At 41.1% G+C, this 27,506-nt stretch overlaps 1 protein-coding gene across 6 annotated transcripts in view; it reads right to left on the reverse strand.

Annotated features, from left to right (window-relative positions):
• Positions 1 to 24,392, reverse strand: part of ap3b2 (adaptor related protein complex 3 subunit beta 2) — a 43,485-nt gene extending 19,093 nt beyond the window's left edge. For 5 of the 6 annotated variants that reach the window (XM_029522306.1, XM_029522302.1, XM_029522304.1 and 2 more), the window contains exons 1-12: positions 24,247 to 24,392; positions 12,424 to 12,499; positions 11,776 to 11,850; positions 11,373 to 11,468; positions 11,086 to 11,246; positions 10,626 to 10,692; positions 6,949 to 7,131; positions 5,589 to 5,786; positions 3,392 to 3,489; positions 822 to 876; positions 637 to 708; positions 28 to 90 (exon numbers count right to left, since the gene is read on the reverse strand). In XM_029522306.1, the coding sequence (XP_029378166.1) occupies positions 28 to 90; positions 637 to 708; positions 822 to 876; positions 3,392 to 3,489; positions 5,589 to 5,786; positions 6,949 to 7,131; positions 10,626 to 10,692; positions 11,086 to 11,246; positions 11,373 to 11,468; positions 11,776 to 11,850; positions 12,424 to 12,499; positions 24,247 to 24,359 (1,257 nt within the window). In that variant the 5' untranslated portion in view covers positions 24,360 to 24,392. Of the gene's footprint in view, positions 1 to 27; positions 91 to 636; positions 709 to 821; positions 877 to 3,391; positions 3,490 to 5,588; positions 5,787 to 6,948; positions 7,132 to 10,625; positions 10,693 to 11,085; positions 11,247 to 11,372; positions 11,469 to 11,775; positions 11,851 to 12,423; positions 12,500 to 20,217; positions 20,332 to 24,246 lie in introns of those variants that run through there. The other variant, XM_029522305.1, reaches the window with a different exon arrangement.
• Positions 24,393 to 27,506: the final 3,114 nt, after the last annotated feature.

Consider the following 27,506-nt stretch of genomic DNA (forward strand, 5'->3'; position numbering starts at 1 on the left):
GCTGTTTTTGGTGCTGTTTCACCATACCTGAAACTCTCTGAGGATGGTAGAAATGTTCGTCTCATTAGCCAAATTGGTAAGAACTTCCAGCTGTAAAAAAAAAAAAAGAAAAAGGAAAAAATGACTTTTGAATTTTTCTCCCAGGAAACTTTAATTAAAGGCGAAAAACTATACTGTGTGTAGAATAATTACTCGTAGGTTTTTCATTAACACTGTTTGCTTAATGGGAAAGAGCTATTCACTTCTTTGAAACTGCCTCAATCTGACTCATGGAGATTGATCTGACATGGCAAGGTAACAATATCCTCAGGTTCAGTGAGCTCAAATTAAATACTTGCTTCCTTAACTTTCACCAACCATGACAAAAATAAACTACAGTCTCACAAAATGTACTTTTTGACAGTTTGATGTCCTCGATTGCTTTGTTTTGCTAATAATACCTTACCATGTTGTTTCTTGAGAAAAAAAAAAAAAAAAAAATCAGTGTAGCGTGATCAAAATAATGAGATACACAGTCAATGCCCAAAATGAGAGAGAATTCTTAATTGAATCCTTCCATTGATTTGGAGTTAAGATAAAAGAGAAAAAGATAACAGAGTATTTCAGACAGAAAACCAGAGTAGGACAGAAAACCACCTTCAGGACTTTGATCTGGGTTGGGTCCGTGGAGCGGATGTAAAAACTCTTCAGGTATGGCTCAAACATCCCCTGAGAAACATAAACAAGGGGAGGAAATGAAATAGCTCAATAAACTGCAGTTCCATGTTCCTTTGATTTCTAGATGTACAATAAGGTATAAAAGACAAGCAGGTGTAGCTCACCCTTCTCTTGATCGTCATTGTTGCCACGTTCTGAAGAACAACATACTGGACTTCACTGAGGGAAGAGACAGAAAGAAAAGACAATGATTGAGGGTAAGCACAGAGAAATAAAAGGTAATCAGTAAAAGGCCCCTTTCTTTCCTTCTCTTTTCCATGACCTGGTCATAATGATCATCACAGCAGTATAATCATTTATTCTATTATTATTATTATTATTATTATTATTATTATTATAATATTTTTAATTAGTAGATCAGTGTATAAGTGTTTCCAGGCTATAAGTCTGCATCACCTTGTTGAGAATACAGCTCATTTCTTTGCTTGCTGACAAGTAAAAGCATAATGGTACAGCAGTCTACTGTCTACTGTAATTATTCTATAGTAGGTGCTCTTGCAGGGAGTCAATGACATGCAAGACAAAAGCAATAACAAGTCAGTAGTGCACACTGTATTATTTTGCTCAAATCAAATAGCAAAAAAGGACACTATAGAATGGACACTAACTCATTGAAGTGAATGGCAATATTTTTCAGTTAAACCCTCAGCTGGAAAGCTCTGGAAATCATTTCCTAACGTTAATGTATCATAAGGACCCCTGGACCCCTGGTCCACAGTCATTTTCACTTGGTCCACCAAAGTTTTCCATCCTCTCCTGACTGTGACGCTATACAGATCATGTTCGATTGACATGATCTCAGTCTTAGTTGTAAAACTGCTGGTGGGACTTTTTTTAACTTTAAGTAGCTTCTGACTTGACTCAATCCAGCATCAACCTGACTGCAGGTTTAATCACATGAAAAGACCTGTGTGGGTGTGCAGTGCCTTTCGAGTGCTGATTGATGAATGAAGGGAAAAAAAATACAAGTTGACCCTTGCATCATATCGTTATCATTACACCAACTACTGACCAGCTTGTAGTAGCCATTAGTGGGAATACGAATGACATTACAAAAAAGTTGGCAACTGTCAAATGTCACAGCCACTACCGTAGAGAGGAAAGTTTTTCTGGGTCACATTGGCTGAAAACTAAATGTCAACTTCTGAACCTCACCGTAAATCCATTTTCTGCTTTATTGCATTGGCCTGCTGCATCAGCAGCAAACAAAAAGTGTTATGTTGGTTAAGGGACAATTTCATTTAACTTTAGAGGGATTTTAGAGGCACATTTGTCTCTTCTCTGTCAGATGTGGCTTCTTGGCAAGGAACAGGTAGTGCCCTCACTATTTTATAATACAAGAGGGTAAAATAAAAAAATAAATAAAGAAATAAAAATACACCCTCAGGCTGGTTTGGAGGCTGTACTGAGCTGCTATCAGAAAGGTCAAAGGCTAGCTGCTTGGCCTACTAACTTGAGCAGCAGAAATGAGTGAAATGAGTGCCTTTCACCTGGAGATAACTTCTGCTGAGTACAGCAATGAAGTTTGATGCTGAGCTCAAAATGTTTGTGGAAAACAAATGATAATGTTGCAAATGTTAATGTCTACAATGTTAATCTTAACTTGAAGAAAAGCACACCATAGTAGAATATTTACGGTAAATCATATTAAAATAAAATAAAACATTTGGCAAAACAGAGGGAAGACTGCTATTAGCTGGCTGTTGCAGCTAAATCAAATCCAATATTTACCACACACACACACACACACACACACACACACACACACACACACACACACACACACACACACCATTTCAACAAATGAAAAGTCATCTGAACATTTTCTATTTTAACTGGATTCACATTTTAAAAATCTTATAGTTAATTTAACTGGGTTATCCTGCAAGATCAGACAGCTGGAGGTAACCATGGTAATGCATAACCAGTTTTCTTGCCATAATATTCAGTTTTTAACTCCTGTAGCTTTAGATGTGTATTTTATAGGCATTATAATGCATTGTAAATCAGAGTAGTAACCCAACACAGCTTAAATACCACTGATTCCTTGCATATAATAAAGAATGGTAAAACGTATGATGCTTTATGTCCTCATGTTTACCTCTGCCTCACTGGGCTCCCTGTTTAATTTAGCTTTCTCCATCAGGCCTTTAAAGATCAATTTGACCCCCCTCATTTGTCATGTTGTCGGTGTCATACTGTTTTTCATATTTTTGGGTTGCATGGTCATTATGGCTTTTCTTATCACGTTCAGCTCTGTGTTTTTGGTCAGAGGGTTAGGGTTTTTTTTTTTTATTTATTTATTTATTTATTTTTTTTACATTTTTATGTATGCTTCAAAGTGCTGCATGAAATAAAGATGAAGGATGTTGAAATAAAAATTAAATGAAAAAAAAAAAAACAATAAAGCTGTGTATAAATAGAAAGTTGAATTAAAAAGCCTTTTTTTATAATAACTTGCATCTGAGGAAGTTAATTGTCAATAGAAGGTTCCCTATAGTTGAGGAACCCTAACTGTGACAAAGTGTCCTCCCACCTTCTGTCTCAGATTTGAAGGGGGTGTAGAGGGTGACAAATATAAAATGTGGCCAGAACACTGATTGATTTAAGAATATGCCATGACATATCAATTTCAGTAGACAGATTATTTCCCATGATAGCCCGTAACATTCACCTGTGACTCCTCAGGAGACGAACCAGGGCCTTGGCAATCACTCCCACTTCTGCTTTAGGGGCAAGATGGAAATACAGCTGGGCCACTGCCATCACCACCTTAAACATGCAGGGAATGAGAAAACCAAAGCAGGGCTAAATCAATCTCACAATATAAGGCACAGTAAAAGGCTGCATATACAGTACAGGCCAAAAGTTTGGACACCATCTCATCCAAATGAACAGGAAAGTGTGTCCAAACTTTTGGCCTGTACTGTACTGTGCCAGGTCCCTCTGAGTCATGTTTCTCAGGCTTTGTTCTCTGTTGAAAATTCATTCATTACAACAGTCTTTTACCATTGCACACACTTCTTCATACTGCCTCATGCTGCTGCACTCCAGGTTTTATTCGGCCACTGTGGTGAATATGTTTATCATTTTTCTACAGCTTCAAGGTAAAAGTGAGAAGATTAAAAGGTTTTTAAAGTTCACAAAACCATCCGACAATAAATCATTCAACTTTGCATTGTATAGATCAGTTAAGGCCTCAGACAGCATATTGGAACAAATGCAGCAACTGATTTTTTATGCCCCTTGGCAGCAGCACAGCAAACTACGGATATGACATTGATATACGTAGTACCCTATCAAACAAATTACCTAAAGATGTTATGATGAATGTGTTAGCATATTGAACAATACCATTGATCTGGAGTCTTGTTTCTCAGCCCCTGGTGAATACCCGACCAAATGTAGCTCTGTTTTGTTCTCCACCACCTCCTGAGGGAAACTTGAGATGCAAACTCTCCATCACAAGTGTTCACCAGCTGGTCACTAACTTCATCTGTTTGCTGCTGAGCAGGTAGTGCACAATGGGTTTTTAGATTCTATTATATGCAGTAAAAATAAAAGTGGAACCTTAACAAGTCGCTAAAAATCAGACCAAGGTTCAATACAAATTTAGATGATAATTTTGGTCACTTTTTCTTTCTTCCTAAAAAAGCCATTTGAGGTTGGCTCCAACTGTGGACTGTACATAAAGTGAACATAGAAAAATTTTTAGTAAACATTTTTCTATTGATGGTAATGGTCTCTATTTTCAATGGTGCAATACAGCATGATGTTTATTTCTTAAATAATGATGGTTCGTTTTAGAGGAAAATATGCTGTAAAGCAGAGTGTGAATTTCAGCACGGCAACCGTACTGGCAGACAGTATCACACTATCAGGATAGATTACAGAGCAGATCCATCCCCTTCCTCTCCCCCAAAGATTTTTTCCTCAGAACAAATTTGAGGCTTCAATGAAGTATTAGTTCACAAACTGGTGGATGATATAAGGGTGGGTTAGCTCTTGGCTCCAGTAGACACAACAGCACAACCAAATGAAACATGTTTGCAGCCTGGTAGAAACAGACCAGTCTCTAGAGCTAATTTCAGGCTTCATAATATCTGTATGGAGGGTGAACTTCATGTAGTTAAACTCATAATTTAGCAAGAAGTGTGCTGTTCCACACCAGATTTTGCTAAAGTCTTGAGTCATGTGACCTGCTCTACAGAAACCTATGGATGATATTTTTAAGGGTATGTCCAGCTTCATATAAAGTCTCTGGGAGCTACAACTACATGGCATTTAACCACTGGTACTCACTCAAGAACAAAGTAAGAGCTGCTTGAAGGCCCGCCACAAATTCAGCTATTTCAAGAGATGACTGGCTAAAGGGAACCGTTTATTGATTTCTTAATAGGGTTAAGACAATAACATGCATTAAAATGCAATTTCAGAGACTTAAGCAATACTTGTTTCCTTATTAAATAGCCTAAGATCCACAGCAGAAGTGAGACGGTGGAATAATGTGTGCCAGGTGGATTTTCTAGCATCTTACATGGAGCACCACAGAGCACCAAATCAGACCACAGGAGCAATGCAATGTGATGCCTTGCTAATTTCCTTGAAATTGTCACTTGTCTGACTTTCAGAGCAAGGTCAGGTCTGATTAAAGACACTTCAGCTAGACAGATGCCCACTAATATAATGCAAAGCTGTGATTATCAAAACCTCAATTAATCACAACACCAACCTGCTGCTCAAGGCAGAATTAAGTCAGGAGGAAACAATTGCATTTCCTACCATGGTAATGGTCTCAGAAGGAGAGTTAATGGACTGTGCTGTTATAATGGTGAAGGTGTGTGTATAATTTAGAAGCTCAGCAGTCTCACAGCTGCGTTACGGCTCTGCAGCAGCGGTTTTGTGTTTCTCAGCAGCAGCCGGTGATCTGGATCCATCACATACGGTTTCCTCTTGGCCATGGCCATGGCCTCAGCTTTCTTCTCCTTCTCTTCCTCATCTTCATCTTCATCATCATCTGAGCCATAGAATGCCTTCTCCCCGCCACTCCCCTCCTCCAGCAGTGACTCCTGCAGAGACAGTGGCCATCAGACACTGGGAGGGGGGGACTGAGACAGGAACCTCTCTTGCATGAAAAGTAGTTACTGGTCTGTTTAAGGTCAGAAGGAGTCACCATGGCAATTTGCTCTTGAATATATTTGTAAAAAAACAAACAAAAAAAAAACAAAACAGCAACACTAGAAGTATTTTCTTTAGCCCTCCTGTTATACTTTTGTAGAGCAAAGAATTTCTTACTGCATGCAGTCGACTTAACACAAACACAATTTTCAACTTAATTTTCTCTTCATTGGTTATGACTAAATAAGTTGCCAGGTGGGTCGGAAAAACTGATAAATACATAAAAAGGAATTAGGAAGTTGGCAACAGAGAAAGAGGAAAATAATGAGAGGATGATCTAAATTTGCACCTCTGCACAGTAACAATGGCAGCTGTATTATGCCAAAACAATTCACCTATACACTATGGCTACTCAAAAATCTAAAATCCCATTTCTATGCAAATAAGTAGTTGGTGACAGAACACATTAATCAATGCTAATAACCCTATATATTATTACATTAATTGCTGTATGGTGATGTGTCTGTTTATAGAACTACAGTGGATACATAAACCACAAAGCGCACTGCAAAATCAAACCACTCAAGAAAAACTGAATATCTGAAATAAGCGCAAAATAAATGTGGTGGTATAGTTACTAAAATTTGCTTATTCACTCAGTCAATAAAAATTACCCCATAAAAGAGTAAAAAAAAAATGCTTGCTTGAGCTTCACAATCTTTCACATCTTTGGTTTTAGGATTGTTTGGTGAGCAAATCAATTCACCTGAAGACTCCATATTGGACTCTAACCGATAGTGCTGAGATATTTTCACTATCACTAACCTGAAAAAAAAAAACAACTGCTCTGCTATCCAATTGTGTAAAGCAACATACACACACATCACAAACATCACGTGCAACAATTTAAACACCAACTTTGTGATCCATTACATTACCATGCATGTTTATAAACTATTTATTTTGTGCTCTAAAGATGATTCCAGAGTTGTTGCACTGGTTGTTGGTTAATGTATACCTCACAGGTGAAATAAATATAACTCATCGAGTAGAAACAGTGTTCAGATTTGAATGAACTGGTTATTCATAGGAACACTAAACATTCTGACTCACATTGATGTTAGGGTTGAGGAACTGTGTCCTGGCGTAGCGGGTCAGCATGTTGATGATGACGACCTGCCCCCATTCCTCCACGTCAATCAGAAGGTTACACAGTTTCCTGTAGTTTTTGTGGATCAGGTCAATACGCTCCGGGCACACCTCCTCGAACGCCATGACAACGCTTCCTGCCACCAGCTGCATCACATGTACAGCCATACAAAAAGTGATGATGGTTAGGATACCTGCTGCCTTTGTGTACTCATAATGAACAAACTCCTATCAACTGGTAGAAATAAGAGCCGGATGGTTGAATGCCTTCCCCAAGCTCCAGGAAATATTAACACTGCTAGTATTGATAGTGTTGATAACATTTACTGAGTTGATAGTGTTTATGTTGTTGATAGCACTGTTAGCATTCATGTTGTCTATGATATTGATAGCGCTGTTAACAATGATAGTGTTTATGGTGTTGATATCATAGACAGTATTAATTGCATTGATAGAATTGATAGTGGTGATAATGTTAATGGTGCTGGTAGCATTGATAGCAATTATAGTGTTTATGGTGTTGATAGCATTGATAGCAATGATTATGTTTATGGTGTTGATAGCATTGAATAATGGCCAGAAATGAATTTGCAGGGGGATTATGTCACAGCGAAGTTGACCATTGACTTTTAAGGTATAAAATAAAAGGAATACATTTTATCCTGTGTTAAATTGAAGAGATCATTCATTCACAGCCAAAATATGTTTTGTGAGATCACTGTGACCTGGACCCTCGAGGCGAGGGACATTTGTACCAAATCGAGGAATTCCCACCATGCAATCCAGAGAAATGACAGTGTCACTAAAATGGTCTCCCCAGAAAACCATCACCTTATCATGGTGGGGAAGTTTGTGTGCCCCTGTGAACCTGGGGGCTGTGTCGTCTGGGGCCAAGTGCCCATGGTCGGGTCTCCCAGGGCAAATTGGTCCCAGGTGAGGGGCCAGACAAAGAGTGGTTCATAAGATCCCATGGAACAACGAGGGGATAAAAGCTTGTCCCTGCCTGGAGGAAGCCCAGGGCCCCCTTCTGGAGCCAGGCCTGGAAGGAAGGCCTGGAAGGAAGGCCTGTCAGCAAGGGCCTGGTGGTCGGGCATGCCACAGAGCCCGGCCGGGCATAGCCCGAAAAAGCAACGTGGTACTTTCTTCACCCCGTGGGCCCTCCACCTGCAGAGATAACCAATGGGGTCGGGCGTGCGGGTGCCAGTTGGGTGGCAGTGAAGGCGGGGAGCCTAAACGACCCAGACCTAGTCAGCAGATGCTGGCTCTGGGGACATGGTATGTCACCTCGCTTGGGGGGAAGGAGCTGGAGCTCGTGTGGGAGGTGGAGCACTACCATTTGGATCTGGTAGGACTTACTTCTACGCTCAGCCTTGTTTCTGGATTCCTACTCCTGGATAGGGGTTGGACTCTATTCTTCTCTGCAATTGCTCATGGGGTCAGGGGATACTCACAAGCCCCCGGCTGTGTGCCACATACGTTGGAGTTTTCCCTGGTGGATGAGAGGGTCGCCTCCCTACGCCTCAGGGTTGTGGGGGGGAAAACTCTGACTGTTGTTTGTGTGTACGCACCAAACAACAGTTTGGAGTATTTGTATGTTAGACTTCTGTGCACTTCTGTGCTAGCCATGTACTGTCCATAGTGAACACCAGTGTACTTGGTACCAAAGCACCCTAGGCTGAAGGTCAATGATCTAAGGCCGCATATGTTGGACACTCAGGTGAAGAGAGGGACGGCGCTGTCAACTGATCACCACCTGGTGGTGAGTTGGGTTAGGTGGCGGGGGAAGACTTGGGACAGACCTGGCAAACCCAAATGTGTAGTGTGGGTGAACTGGGAACGTCTTGAGGAGGACTCTGTCCACCTACGGTGGAGCTTTTCTTGCATCCCTGGGGAGGTTGGGGACATTGACCCTGAGTGGTCGATGTTCAAAACTTCTATTGCTGAAGCTGCCGCAGGGAGCTGTGGCCTCAGGGTGTTAGGTGCCTAAAGGGGTGAGGGAGGCAAAGCAGCAAATGTGGGAGGAGTTTGGAGAATGCATCTAGGAGGACTTTTGGGAGGCGCCAAGGTGTTTCTGGAATCCGTTTGATATCTCAGGAAGGGAAAGCAGGGGAACATCCAAGCCATTTAAGGCAAGGATGGTTCACTGTTGACCTCGACTGAGGAGGTAGTCAGAAGGTGGAAAGAGCCCTTTGAGGAACTCCTGAATCCAACTTGCACGTCCTCTGGGGTGGAGGCAGAGCTGGAGGATAATGGAGGATCAGTGTCGACCTCCCGGGAGGAGGTTACTGAGGTATTTGAACCACTCCACAGTGGCAAAGCTCCGGGGATTGATGATCCATCCGGAAATGTTGAAGGCTCTCGGTGTTGAGGGGCTGTTGTGGTTGACACGCCTTTTCAATATTGCATGGTATGTAAAGTCTGGAACAGTACGAAATGAGTGGCAGACCGGGGTGGTGGTTCCCTTGTTTAAAAAGGGGGACCAGAGGATGTATGCCAATTACTGGGGCATCACACTCCTCAGCCTGGAAAGGAGGGACTGGCTGATTGTCGAACCTCGGATTGAAGAGGAGCAATGCGGATTCTGTCCTGGTCGTGGAACAACAGACCAGATCTTTACCCTCGCACGTATCCTGGCAGGATGCCTGTACAGTCTACATGTGTGTTGTGGACTTGGAGAAGGCGTACGACCGGGTTCCCCGAGATATGTTGTGGGAGGTGCTGCAGGAGTATGGGGTGGGGGGTCTCTGCTGAGGGCCATCCAATCTCTGTATTCCCAAAGAGAGAGCTGTGTCCAGGTTCTCGGCAATAAGTTGGACTTGTTTCAGGTGGGGATTTGCCTCCGCCAGGGCCGTGTTTTGTCAACAATCCTGTTTGTGATTTTCATTTTTCTTAGCAGGAAACTGGTGGCATACGTATTCCAGGTAGGAAATGAGTCCTTACCCCAAGTGAATGAGTTTAAGTATCTCAGGGTCACGAGTGAGAGTTAAGATGGAGAATGAGATTGGCCGGAGAATCGAAGCAGCAGGGGCGGTGTTGCATTCACTCTACCGCACTGTTGTGATGAAGAGGGAGCTGAGCCAGAAGGCAAAGCTCTCTATCTACTGGTCAGTCTTTGTTCCTACCCTCACCTATGGTCATGAGCGATGGGTCATGACTGAAAGAAAGAGATTGCATCTGACAGGGATGCCCAAACCATGCCTCCCAAGGGAGGTGTTCCTGGCATGTCCAGCTGGGAGGGGGCCATGGGGCAGGCCGAGGACCAGGTGGGGAGATTATATCTCCACACTGGCTTGGGAACGCCTTGGGATCCCCCAGTCAGAGCTGGCCAATGTGGCTGTGGAAAGAGAAGTTTGGGGTTGTCTGCTGGAGCTGGTACCCTCGCGACAAGGCCCCAGATAAGCAGATGAGGATGATTTGAATGATGACTTAAAATGATACCAGGGAACATAATGCCCTCACCCTTAGGCGTTACTGGTCTGAGTCTAACAAAACATCAAGATGGTGATTGTACACTGCACCGCTTGTTTTGGTATCATATATTACATATTTCCATTCACATCCCAGTTGAACTGTCATTCCTTAGCAGGTAAATGAGTAACTGCATTTTTAAAATGTAAGTAAGATCTAAAATCTCTACTGACCGTGGTCTTATCAGCAAGGAGTTTCTCTATGACTTCGATCAGTTGGTCCTTCTGCTCTGGATCCAAACTAAGAAGAGAGGAGATCAAACACTTAAATGTGTGGAATGAAGAAACGTAAGAAAAGGAGTGATGAATTCTAGTGCTTGACAGCTAATAGATTTCTGAGGGTCATACATTGTACTGCTATAAAGGGCTTTAAATTCACAATGGAAATCAGACAAACCAACTTTTGATCTCATGCTTCTCAGGCAGTATAAATTTGTAAACATTTTCTTAAAAACTAATTTCCATCACACATTCATTAATATGATCTTTGAAATCATTGAAGTCACTTGTAGCCTCCATTAAGTGCAGGAGTAAAATCCTCTGAAAAGGGAAATAAAAGATTAGCACCTTTAGTTACTGACAACTAAGGGTTTTTTTTCTGGGGCCTATGAGCTAAAAATTCCTTGTAGGTCACCTGTAGAGTTTAGGAATGGCGTGAGCAGCTGTCTTTCTGACGTATGGCGACATATCGGAGGCAGCTTCTTTGATGGCCAGCATCATTATGGGGACAATGATGGTTACTCGGATGCTGGAAAGGACGCGGAGGGCACTGGCTCTGATCAGTTGGTTTGGATCCTGCAAAGGTACAAAACAACGATTTCACAGCGCACATTGTGAATTAGAAGAATATGGAGTAAATTGTTGCTGTATTTTACAAATGTGTTCCCTCTCAAATCAACGATGTGAGGGAAACTGCTTCACCTTCAGCCCACGCTGAAACGTGGAGATGGAGAGCAGAGCAAGATCCTGCTGTTCCTCAGCATAACGCACCAAGTAGACATAGACCAGCTTCTTCACCTGTAGGACAGAACAGTAAAAAGTGAGGGAAACTGAAAAATACAAGATTTAATCCAAATGATGCAGATTACTTCAATTATTTCTACTAAGGTAAATCTGAGATAAGGCCAAGTGATAAAAACCTTAAAAAGAGTAGAGGAAAATTGCAATTTTGTTCAACTGAGATAACTAAATCCCACAGGGCTTTTAAAATGTGATAACATAAATTTCAAGCAAGGAACATAAAGAAATCATTCTTAAAATAAAAAAGTATACAAACATTCGAAAAAAAGGACAAATAACTGATGAAATTGCACTCATTACAAACCTCTATGTTCTTACAGGCCACATTTTTCACCACAGCAGGGAAGAGGTCTGATGCATTTTTACCTCGGGCAATCATCTGCACAAGATAACACATAGTAGAAAACGCAATGAGAATGTCACAAGGTGAAGGTTTTCAAGAGTTTGAATCGTGTCTAAGATAAGTTAATACTTTTATCTTGATATATATATTCTATTTCACCCCTTTTAGATGCTCTCCCACATCTTTTGTCTTTTATGTCCTGCAGGGATAATGTATGAAGAGATGGGTAGGGAGCTTCAGAGACAGAGTCTGTCACAGATGATGAATATTTAACAGCTGAGTGTGCAGTTTGCGTCTCTTGTCACTGTAGTTGTATCATCTAAAATGCTTCTGTCCTTTGGCCAAAGGATGTTAAATCCCTTTAAATACAGTACAGTTTTAATTGGATAATCTTTAGAGAATCATTAGGCAGAGATCTTCACCATCAAAATTATGAGACTGATCCTGGTGCCGAGAGGGAGCTTTGGTTGTTTCCTGTTAGTATAAATGAATAATGAAGTGTTGTGTGTTTTGTGTGTTTTGCTAGAAAACTTTCAGTGCCAATGTCCTTTGCACGCAGCCAAATCTGCTGATCAGTGAAATCCCAGAGTAAACATTATTTATACTCACAGCCACGATCCGCTTCATTGCCTCCAGCTTCAGGGAGTCTTTGTTGCTGTCCAACATCTCCTTCAGGTCATCATGTCTGAGGGGAAGAATGGAGAGAAAAAACATTTCAGAGCTTATGTCATTTTCAGAACAGGCAATCAGAACACACTGAGAAATGGGGGCTTCAAATAACAAATGTAGACCTCTTTTACAGTTTTCCAAAAATTGATCAAACTCTGGAAGTATGGCCCAGAAATGATTCTCTTGGAGGAGGGAAATTCAGCTTGGAAAATATGGAGGCCTTTAAAAATGCAGTTCATAAAGGCAGAGTAATTGGAAAGTGACATAATCTTAGAAACATCTGACAGACTCTATGGAGATATTTTAGCAGGAACTTGTCACCATCTGAAATGTTTTGCTTAAGGTGTTACTCAGCACAGAACCAGGAGGTTCTGTCAGTATCATGAGAGCTGAACTGTGAACCAATGGCTGGGTTTGTGCTCTGACGTGCTCTGTCAGCTGTGGGATCTTATTTAGACAGGTGTGGCTTTCCAAATCATGTCCAATCAACTGAATTTGCCACAGGTGGACTGCAATCAAGTTGGAGGAACATTTCAAGGCTGATCAGTGGAAACAGGATGCACCTGAGCTCAATTTTGAGTTTTATAGCAAAGGGTGTGAATACTTATGTATATGCAACATTTGAGCGTCTTTTTTTAATACATTTGTTCTAAAAAAGTTTTTTCACTTTGTCATCATGGGGTATTTTGTTTAGAATTTTTGAGGGGAAAAAAGGAATTTAATCCATTTTAGAATAAGGCTGGAACAACAAAATGTGAAAAAAGTTAAGTGGTCTGAATACTTTCCAGATGTACTGTACCTCTAAATATGGCAGTGTGTGCCAAAAAGGACATTTTCTCTTGCAGTCAGGTGTTAAATCAGCCCCCCATCCACCAACACACAACATACACAAAACACTAACAATAAAACCAACAAATTAAAACAAGAGCAGCCAGATGAAACATAAACCAGATTAACAGAATAATCACAAGCAATAAAATAGAGTGAGTCAATCTGCTCTCCAACAATTGAACAACATTGAATACTAATTTCATGCTGACAGGAATTGTGTTTAAAACATTTAAAATGACTTAATGCCCCGTTCTTGTCTTGTCTGTCTGTCAGCTAGTATTCATTAACACAACATGAAACTCTCAAACGGGTTGGAACCACAGAGCTGTAGGTCATTAGCTTGCTCAGAGCTGTAGGTCTGAAGGGTAGGGTTTGATTAGTGGTGGGTGCGGTGGTGAAATAGCACGCCGCCCCCCCAAAACTAGTTTCCAAGGTAACAAAGGATGCAATAAAATGAAATGAGGTTAGATTTCTTGCCTTCCTGCAGAGTCTTTGTCAGATCTGTCACTGTTTCCGTAAAGGACTGAAGGCCCCTGGAGAAGAGCTCAGGAAACAAAGTGATTTACTCCAGGGAGGATCCCATAAACTGTCAGCTCCTGTGGGACTGGATTCTGTCCCTCACACTGCTGTATCACAAGTGCTGGATATGAAGCAGTTCAGACACCAGCTGCTCTCTTATATAAATTAAACCACTTCCATTACCTTTCCTTTTCCACAACGGTTAGGTTTGTTTTATTTTGATTGATTTATGCCGGTCTATAAAGAACTTCTTCCTTCCCCATGTTGATTTTTCATTTTGGTCATAACCCTAACCCTAACCCTCTTCTTAATTCACCCAAATATGGTCTATTAAACATTTGGATGAGCCTAAAATCTTTCATAGATTTATTATTATTTTTTTGATGTACTACACGTATCGCAGCTATGTGTTAAATGGCTGTAATCCCTAATTATGACTCAGTGGGTTAGGGTTAGGGTTAGGGTTAGGGGTTAGGGTTAAAATTCATCTGTCCTGGCACATGGACTGATATGGAAAATGCATGCATTTCATTATTGACAAATTTCATTTATTTATTCATTTATTTTTACAAATGTTAAGTTAAAAAAACAGAAGCTTGTGCTAGTGTGTTTTTGTGTATATGTGAGGGCTGATGCTTGAACAGTGACTGAAGGCCTTGCAGTCTGTAGTGAAGGGCTGCTACACAACACATTTGATTTATCACTACTCTGTCCTACTTTAATATGTATGTGTGTGTGGTTGTGTGTGTGTGCGTGTTTGCATGTGCAGACGTGCAAGTGTTCACAAGTGTGTTTCTTTGTGCTGAGATTTCTGCTATTGTCTACATTGACGTGTTCATAATTGCATTGCACGAATAACATATTTCCCTCTATCAAACACTTTAAAATCAAAAATTCATCAAAGAAAGTCAAATTAAACCTGACAGTATCTATAAAATGGGAGTGAAAAACAGGGAGTGCCCAGACATGAGGATGAGTAATGCTAATTCTGATTTTGAGCAGAAAATTTCCCACGGGTTAATTTCTTCCTGTGAAATCATGATAATGGCCAGAGCCTTTGGCCATGACTCTAGAAATATGAGCATTTCTATCAACTAGCTTCTTTTTTTTTTACAGTTTTAAACGTCCTCTGTCCACTGCCTTTCATGTCAACTTTAAATTCCCAAATCATATTTTGGTGTTGACTGAACTGTAAACTATAAGTTGAACCAAAAACACCTACTACATCTTCAGGGGACACCGTTTTGGTTTTAATATCAAATGTGCCATTTGGGTGTGTCTTACATATTTTTTTTGCCAGCCATGTGGCACATGATGTTATTTCACAGGTGTGATGGTTTTTTTTTTAAAAACAACTCATAAGGTCCGTAGAAAAAACTGCTTTAGTTATTAGCATGCCAATATTCAAAAATTAGTTTGCAGGGTTCTTAATTTAGCAGATACAATATGATATTTTAAATATTAAAATATTCAACAGATGATGCTACTTCAATTATGAACATTAGAATCCATAGAAACATTTCAGTCAAAACTGGACAGGTCAGTCATTAGATTTTATCCTCTGAGGACCATGAATGTCTGAACAAAGTTTCAAAAAAATCGGTCCAGTGGTTATATTTCTGTCTGGACCCAAAGTGGCTGACAGACTGACAGACATATGTAGCTCAGTAGCTGCAAGCTTACCTAAATAACAAGTCATTATCTTTTAGTGTCAAACAATTATGATTTTTGCTGCAGTTGGACCTTATTCTTGGTATGTTCTCCCTTTTTCTCTCTACGAATATACGCAGCTCGATGAAAAGAACTCACAGACACTTTCTGAACATTATCAAAATGATGAGTAAATGTTTCAATTTATCATCAGTCACTTAAATACAAAAAACAAAAAAGAATAATAATAAAAAACATCAAACAGAGGATTAAACAAAGGGCAGTTGACAAACCACCACTGATCAGTGTCTCATTAATAAAGCTGTGGGGTGTCACTGTTTGATTACAAGCTTGTTGAAGATCCTATTGTAAGTAGACCTGAAGCAGACTGATGGTCGAGTGGTTTTAGCGCGCATGCAATAGTGTGCCACAGATCATTCCCCTCTCTCTGTTTCCTATTGGCCTGTTTGCCAGTTACTGACTAAAATAAAGGCAATAAAAAAAAGGAAAAACAGACCTAAAAAAATGTATCACAAGAAACTAACAACAATTAGCAGCCACAGATGAGTTAAACATGAATTACTGAGAGTAGCAGGTGGTGTTAGGATAGCACTGTGTACAGCTTTGTCAACACTGTTAACTGGAGTAGAAGTTCAGATCTGTATTTTATCTGACAACACAAACTACAGCAGCAACTAATACAACAACTCACTGAATGAGGAGGTTCAACCTGAGATTTAAACCAAGCAAAAGACAAAACCCTCCAGGAAAGTCAGTCAATTAATATATACATAATATATATTAATCATAATAACAATACATATTTACATTCCACCCAAAGCAACTGTTGAAGTTCCACGTGAAGTTCTCCATGAAACTGTTGCCAGGATACAGACTAAACATTCTGAGGTACTTGTATAATATCTAGAGATTTCCACCCCTGCTGACTGGATAATGTTTAGTTTTTTTGTTTTTTATATTTTTCATTTTTATTTTTATTTTGATGAGCTCCTGACTTGGTGAATTTCCCCTTGGGGATCAATAAAGTTATATCTGTCTATCTATCTATCTATCTATCTATCTATCTATCTATCTATCTAATTGCACATCAGTGAATTAAATCAGAAACAAAGGCCGAGCAGCTAAATGCAGCACAAGCCACTGACTGGGTTTGTAGGACTCTACACTGACACCAGGTCTCCAATTTCTATGGAGTTCTTCTTGTGCTGTTTTAACAGGTGTTTCCTTTACAAACACCTCTGAATTATTTAACCCATAATGGTACAGTAGACTCCACCTGTGGTCAGGTTACCTGGAACCAAAGCCAAGAGATCAGCAGAACCCTTCAGCTGAAAAGTCTCCATGGAAGTAGGCTAGTGTTCAATGATTGAATAAAAAAAAAAAACTCCACATGCAATGTCATATCACTCATCAGGAACAGAGCATCCCACAAATGCAACGGCAAGCCAAACAGATATGGAAGAATATGCATGAATCAGAGGCAAGTTGCAGTTAGCATTTATAAGCAGCTATTGAGGCTGTTTTACAGAAGCTGAATCTTTCAAAACAGACTTGGGAAGTTTCCTGTTTTTCCATCATGACAGATTTTAAACAAACCAGATCAGTACTTCAGCAGAGTTTTCAGGCAATAAAATGAAAAAGAAACAATGACCACAGTTTGCAGGTATGACCCAATAAAAGCCAAAGGTACAACAATGTCTTCTGAAGCACATCTATTTCTGAAGAGCCTCACTTTTAGAATGCCTGATACATTATGCAGGTGCATGTTTCATTGAAAGAGCAACCTCTATATCTCTATCCATTTAGTATCCACTAAATCCATCTTTTTCACTTCAAGGTCTTTGGCTATCTGTTTTGCTTTGTAACTGTGAAGAGTAAAGCCTTCTCCACTCACATGTTGTATAATTTATGGGTAGTTTAGATGAAGCCTTTCCTTCGACTGAAGCTGAAACTGTGAGTCACTTATTAATCATAAGAAAACACATCAGAGCCTTTTTGCTAATCATTTTTTTTCAGTTTTTAAAAATGAAAGGCCCAGTATCACATGGTTCTACCTTCTCCAAAATGACTGGTTTGCAAACTGATTTATTGCTGGGTTTTGGAATACGTTAAATAATAAACATTTAAAATTGTGACAATGGAGACTGACATAAAACGTGATGGAGCCTTTCACTATTTTATTAATCTAAACTGCTTAAATAATCTGCAGCTTCATAAAGAATATAAAGAATCCTGACACAGCCCTCTTTTTCCTGTCTGGGTTCCATTCTTGTGGTCTCCAACCTTCGGCTGTATTCCTTGTCAAACTTTGTCATGTGTTTCATGCGTCAGCTACAAGTACTGTCTTTGAAGCTCCAGCTTGAAAGCATGAATAGATCTGGACTCTCCTGGAATACCCTACCGCAAAGGTTGACTTTGGAAACTACCACCGCTACTGCCACCAGCACCTTCATCCAGTGCTGCTCGCTCCTCCTGGTCTCCTACTCCAACTCCTCCTCCACCTGTAGCCCCAGATCGAAGATGGCGCAGTTCATCTGGCTGCAGGGCGCTGTACCAGGCCTGCTGCCCATTGTCGGGGGTCAGCACCGGGCTCTTGTCCTCCTCCTGGCCTTGGACCTGACTCTGCACCGTCTTCACAATGTTCACAGCATTCACTGGCAGCTGCAGCAGCTTCTGCATGGTGGTCATGTCTGAAGGTTAGTTTGAACCAAAAGCTTGAGAGCAACCTGTAGAATCCTAGGTAGATGGGAAGATTGCAGATTTTCTGGGGAAATCCTGTATGAAACCCTCCAGATCCTCTTCAAACAGTTTTCAGTCAGCAAATAGCGTTTTCAGTGAGACTCTTGGAGACATCAAATGTGGACATTTCTGGCTAGAATGATGCAATAAACAGAATCAGAAATGCTCAACACCTTCGTTATGGTGGAAAGGAAGATATACTTTGCCGCCTGAGTGCTGTAATCCAGATCCACTGGTACTCCTGGAGATTTTTCTTCCCCCTCTTCTGTTACAACCGAGTCTGTTCGCATCCAGTGAAGCAGCACACATCAGCCTCTCAGTAAATGGATGCTCGGTAGAGAGGGGCGTGGAGTTTTATTTGCCCAGCAGCCTCTCTCTCTCTCTTTTGCTCTCCTGCTGCTGTGGATCCTGTTGCTGCACCAGTCTTTCCCTGCCTGTCCATGTACACAGGATGTCCACATACACACATCTGAGCTCTCTGACAATGACACAGCCTCTCCCATCTTTTGCCACGTTATCACTTTGCCCACCCCCTCACCCCTCCCCACCACCACCACCATATCAAGCTTGTCATCCTTCCTCTTCTTCCTCCTGGTTCTCTCATTCCAGTCTCACTCCATCACATTCTTTATCTGCCTTTTTCTGTGGTCACAGCCAACAAATCTTTGCTAATATGCGACAGATGCTTTTAAATATTCCTCACTCCTCTTGCTCATTTTGTTAAAAAATTGTCCTTTCTCGTTCATTTTTAATATTCAGCGTGGTGTGCTTTTTTTCCCCTAGTCTTACATGACTCAGCTTTCTTGGCAGTCGTGATGAGGACACCTCTCTCTCTTTCACTCTCTCTCACATTTGTTCACTCGATTCCTGTCTCTCTCGCTCTCCCTTCCCACTCGTTTGGCTCAAACTAAAATAAGTGCCTTGAAACATGATTCATAATGCTCTTCCTGTGATCTACAGCAGCCCAATTTGTTGACATTTGCTGAAGACTTAATAAGATTTTTAACCTGTGGTGTGAACAGTGAAAAAAGAAAAAAGCCCCAGGGCTGCAGCATTTATAGGGTCCACTGACAGTGTTATGTGTCTGTGAGTGTGTGGTGTGAAAAACAGAACAAAGCTGGACGGACTATGAGGATAACTTGAAGGTAGAACTTTTGATGCTTTAATAAATTGTAATCTTTGATGTCCTAATCCTCAGAAGAGGAGGAAGAGGTTTTCTTTTACCAAACAATCCATCCAACTGAACAAAAATAGAAAGACATCACAATTATGATTTAAAACACTTTGAGAAGATGCATTCGTGCATTCATCTTCATTTCCTGCTGGGACTGTAATGGAAAGAAGAGTTTTAGCTTTGCTCTGACATCCTCTGTTTTTTCAACAATGCTGCATTTTAATTTTTTTTAGGAATACTTCAGAAAGACCTTTTTCTTTCGCTCTTTCTTTCTGTCTTTATTTCCCAGGAACACAAGGCCAACAACACTCTTGTGTCTGTCTGTACATTAAATATAAGTGTCCATGCAGCAGGTGGTTGCCTAGAAACAGGGGATTGAAAGTGCCTCAATCAGGAAACTTGGCACGTGACCTCCTGTAAAAGCATCACCAATCTGCCAATTAGACAAACAAGTTACAATGCGTTAATTAGTCACTTTTAGAGGTGCCAATGGAGGCACTGTGGATCCACTGGATCGTTTTCAGTTGCTTTTTTCAACATCTCTGAATATCTGCTTTTAAAACTAAATTTCTAAAAAATTCTATCAGCCTTTTGAAGGAGGGCCAAGAAAACCAAAAACCGTCCAGTTACTTTTGCGACAGCTTCACTGCTCATGGTATGATGTAATTGACAAAGTTTAAACAAAGCAAAAAAGAAAAAGCCAAATAACCGAATGAAACCACCTGAAAATGGCAACTGTCAGCGTGTAAAATATAAAATGAAGCGTGTGTTGCACACATCATAGAAGCCAAAACACTCACTGATGTCGATTATCGGCTCAATTCTCCGGTCAGCTCATGCTGAAGGACAGCAAATTCATTTTAAAAGGTTTGAAAGGAGTTTTGTTTTTCACACAACACAGAACCTGAAATCTTTCGAAGGAGACTACAGTGAAGATCGAGTCAGCAATTTCACACTCATATTTCAAGACAAACTGGTTAAACTGGACCTTCGCTTTGCTGACATCAGACTTCAACCAGTGCAAACACAAATCTGTGTAACACTAGCACGCAACCTGAACTTTCAGAGAATAACACTGGAAAACAAGTGAATATTTGTTGAACAGCCTCTGGGCAAAAGCACCTCTTCAGATCCAGAGGTCCCAGAAAAGTGGCCACAGATGAGCCATCTCTGATGAATGATCTCCCTCTGCTGGAGAGTCATAGTGAAGTGTTCTATGAGCTGCTGATGGACTTGTACTGGTTTCACTGTACCAGCTGCAGAGGAGCAACAAGCAATGATGAAATGTTATTAATGTGACATACATGAATAAAGGAACCAATTAAGTTCAAAAGGAGACACGCACAAACACACACACTTCACTCATGGATAACAATTACCAAAGTTAAAGTCTCAAAAAAAGTTAATGGCAAAAGCAAAAGGGAAAAACCTAAATTCTCCCTTCTCGTATCTCTATATCATTGTGATACAAAGGTGTCAAAAACATTATCTTTTCATACATTCATTCATCTTCAACCACTAATTCGTTTCCAGGTTGCGGTGGTGCTGGAGCCAATCCCAAATCTTTCCATACATGCTTTTACAGAAATGTCTGCTCTATTACACATTTAAAGACAAACAGTGCACATACAAAAATCCCTTCAATCTGTTTAACTGCTGAACGTTACCAATGACACAATCTGTCTGTCTGCATAGAGCAGCTGGACCACTGGCACAGTCAGGACAACCTGAAGCTGAACACACTTAAAACTGTGAAGATGCCAGCAGACTTTAGAAAAAACCCCCAAACATTATTATAAATAACTGTCTTCGAAAGCTTCAAGCTTCTGTGATCCAGCATCATACACCACCTCTGGTGGGTTACCAACATCACCTCAGACCACAAGAGGAGTCAACAGCAGATGCACTTCTTGTATCAGCTCAGGAAGTTCAATCTGCCATAATGGCTGCTGATTCAGTGTTATAATGCCATCACCCACTCTGTTCTGTTCTGAATCACTGCATGCTACACGTCCAGGACATAACCTGTTCTCGCTCCAGCCCTCTGGGAGGTGCTACACATCAATGAGCAGCAAAACAGAATAACGTCCTGTATCGATCTGTGTATATCACACAATAATTATTCATTTATGTATCCAGGCCACATTCTACAGCCCTACATGTCCACTGTAAACATAAAAAGCAACTGATCCTAACACAGCAGTCATGTAGATTGTCAGTTTTTGTTCATCCATTATCTAAACTACTTCTCATTCAGGGGCGGAACCAATTTCAGATGACATTGGGTGAGGGCAGGTTATTATATATTTAATATTTAATTTTAAGCCCATGACGTCTGAATCAATCCCTGAGATTTTTTTGGGTTGTGGAGCCTCTGAGATGCCTTCAACTTTATTTATAGTGAATATGATGGTATAAGAAAGAACAGCAATATATATATATATATGATTGAGGAATATGAGCCAGGCTGAGTAGTTAAGGGAAAAATTATCTTTTTCTTAATAGACCAACAGTGAACACACTATGCCATGCCACGCCAGCATGTTAAAAAAGAGAAAATTCTGTGTAACTTTCAAATAATTAACACTACCAGGTCTGTTTCATGTACTGTACATCATATAAGCACTTCCCTTATCCCCTTTCCATGGCTCAATCTGCAACAGCTACACAATACTCCAGCCTGCCAGAGTGAGACCCGTCCCCGGCTGTGATACTAACAGTTCCTGTCCTGTCTTTTGGTCTGACGGCGGACTAATCCTCTCGTGTTTAAAGATTAACGAAGGAACAAATAGTCCCTGTGCAGGATGCCTGATGTTGCTGCACTACCTGACAGACAAGTTTTCCTCCACAATGAGAAATCTGCCGATGCAGCCACTTTGTGTTTGGCAGCTGGATGTTCGGTCCTCTTCCTTTTGCCCACATAAATAATTTAGAAGATTTTGACAGATACACCCACAGTTTGGGAACTGATGGTGGATTTCTGACTGCACTATGTTGCTTTAAAAGCTCACACATCACAAGTGTGAATTAGAGCCGTGTCCATTGAATGCAGCAACGGTTTCAGTGTAAAAGTCGGCAACATCTTGAAGTAATCTATTCTTCTATTTATTATGGATCTGTGTGCGTGTCTGTGTGTGTTTGTGTGGTCCTGGAGACACAGCGTGTAACAGGAACTGCCAAAAATTTGGTTTGTGATTCCATGGCTGTCTGTTTTCAACATAATAGCATTAAAACAGTGAAAGAGAGTGTCAAAAATTACCTAGATGTGTAGTTAAGATCAAATTGGTTCTGACTGCTCAGCTGTGACCTTCTTTTGGCCCATGATATTCATGTACTAATGCAATACAGAGAACTGAGGCCATAAGGTCAGCATGTTCATGGGCACCATCATGACTGGCCTAATCCTGTTGGAACATGGAAACTGGTGGTCATTGCACCTTACTATTATGTAAGACTACACCCATCTGTCAACTGCACTCTTCTAAAGGTTTGTGACTGTATCTAATGTTATCAGCGTGACAGACACAATACAGAATAAACACCAGGTAGATCATTTTAAACTGTCTCTGTGATGGTTCCTGATACAGCAGATGACCCCTCACAAGGACCTATCATGATGTCACGAGCTGCAAACAGCACCAGCCTCACTGTGTCAGCTGGTAATAAACAGGCTGTAACTATTAATCTGCCTTATCTCTAAGATATACTGCAATAGTCATTTGCATGGTTACATTTAATTGGGACTGTTAAAGAGTTGATCAGTTAACAAGAAATTAATGTCTGCTAAAGAGTTGTGGTATGTTTGTCAGAAGGTTTCGGCTCCTCAATCATATTTTTTGTCTATATAGATTCAGTGCATGGCTTTAAGTGTAGAAACAGAGTTTTCATTATGTATTCATAGCATGAGATGATTTTTCAACTTTAAAATGCCCTGTTGAATCAATATTTCTTTAAGATTAATCAAAATAACAGATATGAGGACTGTATTGAGGATTTCGTTTAATTGTATGTGGATGTGCAGATGTCAGAATGAACCTCAAAAAGTATCAGTCAGGCTACAGGTCAGAATATATTGTTCAGGCTAAACAAGCACTTTAAAAGTAATGTCAAAGTAGTTTGCTCTGGGAACCTTAAAGATCAAATCAATGCATCCACAAATCACCAGGTAGCTGAATCATAAAGAAAAGAAGCCTGTCTATTAGTGCATCAGCACTGTTACTGCTGATGTTGTTATTATTGTCGTGTAGCTGTATGAAACAAGGACAACAACTGAGATCCTGAACGACAACGAAGACCAAAACCTATTGAGAGCAAAGGACAATGATCCAGTTCCGGACTGATGTGGTTGTTTTTTCTGCGACCCCCTCCCCTCCCGGGCGTTTCTGCTGACGGCCGGGCTGGGGGAGCCTGGTCGGCCGCTGTCCAACAGGGCTGGTGCTGAAAGCCGGAGCTGCGGCCTGGGCTCTCCTCCACCAGGCCTCTCACTGCTCTCTGAAACATTGCCGGTGTGAACACCAGCGGCTCCCAGCAGCTCATGGAGCACATCACCACAGTACTGGGCCTTCATCTAACACCACCAGCACGAATCACCGTGAGACATTCACGGACAGGGGGAGAAAAAAAATCAGACGCGTCTTTCAATCACGGACCTGACGCTAAACAAAGTTCCAGCTGCTGTGTTTTGTTTTGGGTTTTTTTTTAAATTGCCGACAGTAAAATACACTTCCCTTGACTCCTGAGAGACAGTAAAGGGCACCTCCCTCCACCCCCCCCCCGGTACAAACGGTAGAAACGACATCAAGCCACACGGAGGCAGGTAGCTTCGTTACCTTTTGTAGTCGGAGGAGAAAATCCCTCCGCTGGCCGGGTCGTGACCATACTCGGGCTCCCCGACGCTGGACGACCCCCCCTTCTCGTCATTGAAAGCAGAACTGACGGACATGGCCGAGGCTGTCTGTGTTTTCTCGCCCTCTCGGAGCAGCGATGGAGATTTAGCGCAGAGAAGAGGGGTGGACGGCTCTTAAAGGCGCAAATACACAATTCTCTGTCCCCGGGATGTATGATGGGTAGAAGAGGAGGGGGCAGGGATGATACTGTGATCACGTGATTGCTCCAGATTGTAGTCATTAAACCCGGAAGTATTCGACACGTTTAGCAGTGATCTTTCCTTCATTTTCGCATTTATAATAGCGTTGTTTGCTTTTTCTCCCCAGGTAATATGGAAATAAGATGTGCGGTCCATATTAACATTCATTGCGTTGAAAGAAACCTTTATCCAAAGGGAAATCAGTAAAGCTTAAGTGCAGAGGGAAACCCACATTAGAAAGGGCCATGTTAAAAGCAAGGAGATCGAATAGCCTGAAGAGGTACATAAATGTGTAAATGACATAGTTACTGATAATTATATTTATCAGCGATGCACATCAGAGATGAGAATGTGAGAGTTTCTAAAAGACAGAGATAGATTTCTGCTTTGATAGCAGTAATAACCTCCCCCGCCATCAGGGATCACAGAAGAGAAAGGTCTGGACTGTGATCATCTTATGTTCATGTATGGTAGTACCAGGTGGCATTTTCTGGAGGAAAACATTGGCTAAGACAGAGCATAAACCTGCATTTTTAAATCCAACTTCTTTGGTCCACATTCAGAAGTGTTGATTTTTCTTTTATTTTTATTTTTAAGATGTAAATTCTTCCTTTACTACTGGTTAAAAAATTTGAACTTTTGAGTGTTCATCTTGTTTTGGTCTGCTAAATGGTTCCAGTTAACTTTGTAATTATGTCTGACAAATTGAAAAATTTGGTAGGAATGCCACAAGAAACCTTTTTTTTTTTAAGAATAATGCATGTCAAATCATTTAAAGTACTAAAACCTGCTTTTGCCCTCAATTCATCTACACAAAAATATAAAATTAAAATTGCTTGTGTTTTTTATGGAGCAGTTATTTGATTTTAGAAACATGTGGAGTTGAGAAGGCTAGTTATACAGTTTACTACAGTAAACTGCAATTTCCTGAAGATTTTTTGTAGTAAAATCCCATTCAATTACTGCCACCCAGTGAAGCAACACAATGCATGCAATAATCATGTGTCAGCTGCAGCCATAAGCTACACAGACTGTCCACTTCATATTGCCATGGTGGTATGGTTCTGATCGGAATTGTTGACCTGATCGGAATAGCTGTGGTGTTTGCAGTTTGGATTATTTCCCAGGTTGTTATGGCCACTGTTGGTGTATGAGATTCCAATATATGCTGCAGAGAAAATGGAAAGACTAGTAAGCTTTTACATTAGGAAGTGATTAGGTGTTCTGAGATTTTTAAGCACTGTAGCATTGTATGGGAAGGGCATACTTCACCTCCCAGTATCTAGTCTTTTTGAGGAGTGTACTAAGGTTAGGACCGAGCTCTTGTTATCTGGGAGGAAAGATGTGGTAGTTAGTAAGGTGGTTCCAAACCCAACCAAGGAGAGAAAATGGAATCCAAGAATGGCAGGGCAGGAAGTGAAAACAACTCTTAGGCATCCAGAGATTGTGGGCAATGTACAAATAGGCCGGGGAGGCTTGGGGCTTGGCCCAGGCAAACCGGTGTGGAGTAGGGCAGGTCCCAAAGAGAAGAGAAAGTTGTGGAGCAAGTTCAGACAGAAGGAAATATTAAGGAGTGTGAGGGCAGTGGCTTAGGCTAAGCAGGGACAGTGGTTGAACTGGGAAGGTGTAGAGAAGTGTGACAAATGGTTGGGGGTGATGCGGGAATGAGGACCCAAATGCAGGAGCCGCAGACTGGTGTGAGTTGAGGGATGACTTTTAATGAAAAACCACAAAACTACAACACGATTGAGGCTGAGGACAAACAACAAGGCTGGAGACACCTCGACAACAAGCTATAGAAAGACAACATAAGACAACAGAGAGACAAGCAGAGAGTCAGCCCAGACGAGACAACATCAAGGACCTGACACACTAAACTAACTAACTAAACAGAAAACAGAACTTAAATACACAGTGAACTAAACAAGACAAAGGTGGGCCACATTAGGGCAGGGGACGCAATCAACAGGAGGGCACAACCAGGAAGTAAAGCAACGGGCAACACAACAGAACCAAGACTTCAAAATAAAACAGGACAGTCCAACACAAACCGAGTACACTAGACACCAGACAGAACTCAAAAACCAGACAGTACTCAAAACCTAACAACGGAACTCAAAAGCTGACAGAACGCAGAACCTGACATTGAAACTCAAACCCTGACAAGAAGAAAAAGTTTAGTTGGAAAGCACTGTGGAGTATGGAGGAAAGTAGTATTAGATTTTTGATAGGGGCACATTTTGTCATGTTGTAAAGTTAGTCTGTCACAAGAACGGTATACATGGTGTCATAACCAAGATTTAAAAAGCTTAGCTGCAGGTGTTGAAGATATACAAAGGCAGGCAAATTTAGGAGGGTCTCAGACAAAGAGAGTTGCAATTCAGTTTGTTCAAGAAGGAAGGAAAGTTAACAAGATAACAAGGCAGCTTAGAGGATGCTAGTGACTGGGAGATGCAGAGGGATTTAGGAGGAAAGCTTGTTGTTCCCCAGGAAATAGCCTGTACAAAGCTAAGGCATGATATAATTTTGTGGTTTAGGAGTAGAATGAGAGTATATTTCATAGAGCTGACTGTGCTGTGGGAGGATTCAGTTGTAGAAGCATACGAAAGGAAAAAGCTCAGGTATGCAGATCTAGGTAAAGATGCTGAGCAGCGAGGATGGAAGGGTAGGATTTGTCCGGTGGAAGTAGGATGTAGAGGATTTCTAGCAAGATCTGTTGTTGCTTTGTTGAGGAAGTTAGGAGGAAGGGGACAGAGTGTGAGGAAAATAGTCAAGGAAATGTTGGATGAGCCAGTAAGATCCAGTCAGTGGATTTGGATTAGAAGAAGTAATAGTAGCTGGGGGCCCGGCAGTGGGAGCACTTAAGATAGACAGACTTTTGGGAGAAGTGGAGGGTGTGGCCTGTTGGACCCTCTTTGAGACCATGCGGTTAGTCCAGGTGAGTTGGCCTGTATTGGTTTGATTTGGTTTGATTATAGGACTGTTCAGGTGAGTTTGTTTACT

Source organism: Echeneis naucrates, chromosome 16, assembly GCF_900963305.1.
Source record: "Echeneis naucrates chromosome 16, fEcheNa1.1, whole genome shotgun sequence".
NCBI lineage: Eukaryota > Metazoa > Chordata > Actinopteri > Carangiformes > Echeneidae > Echeneis > Echeneis naucrates.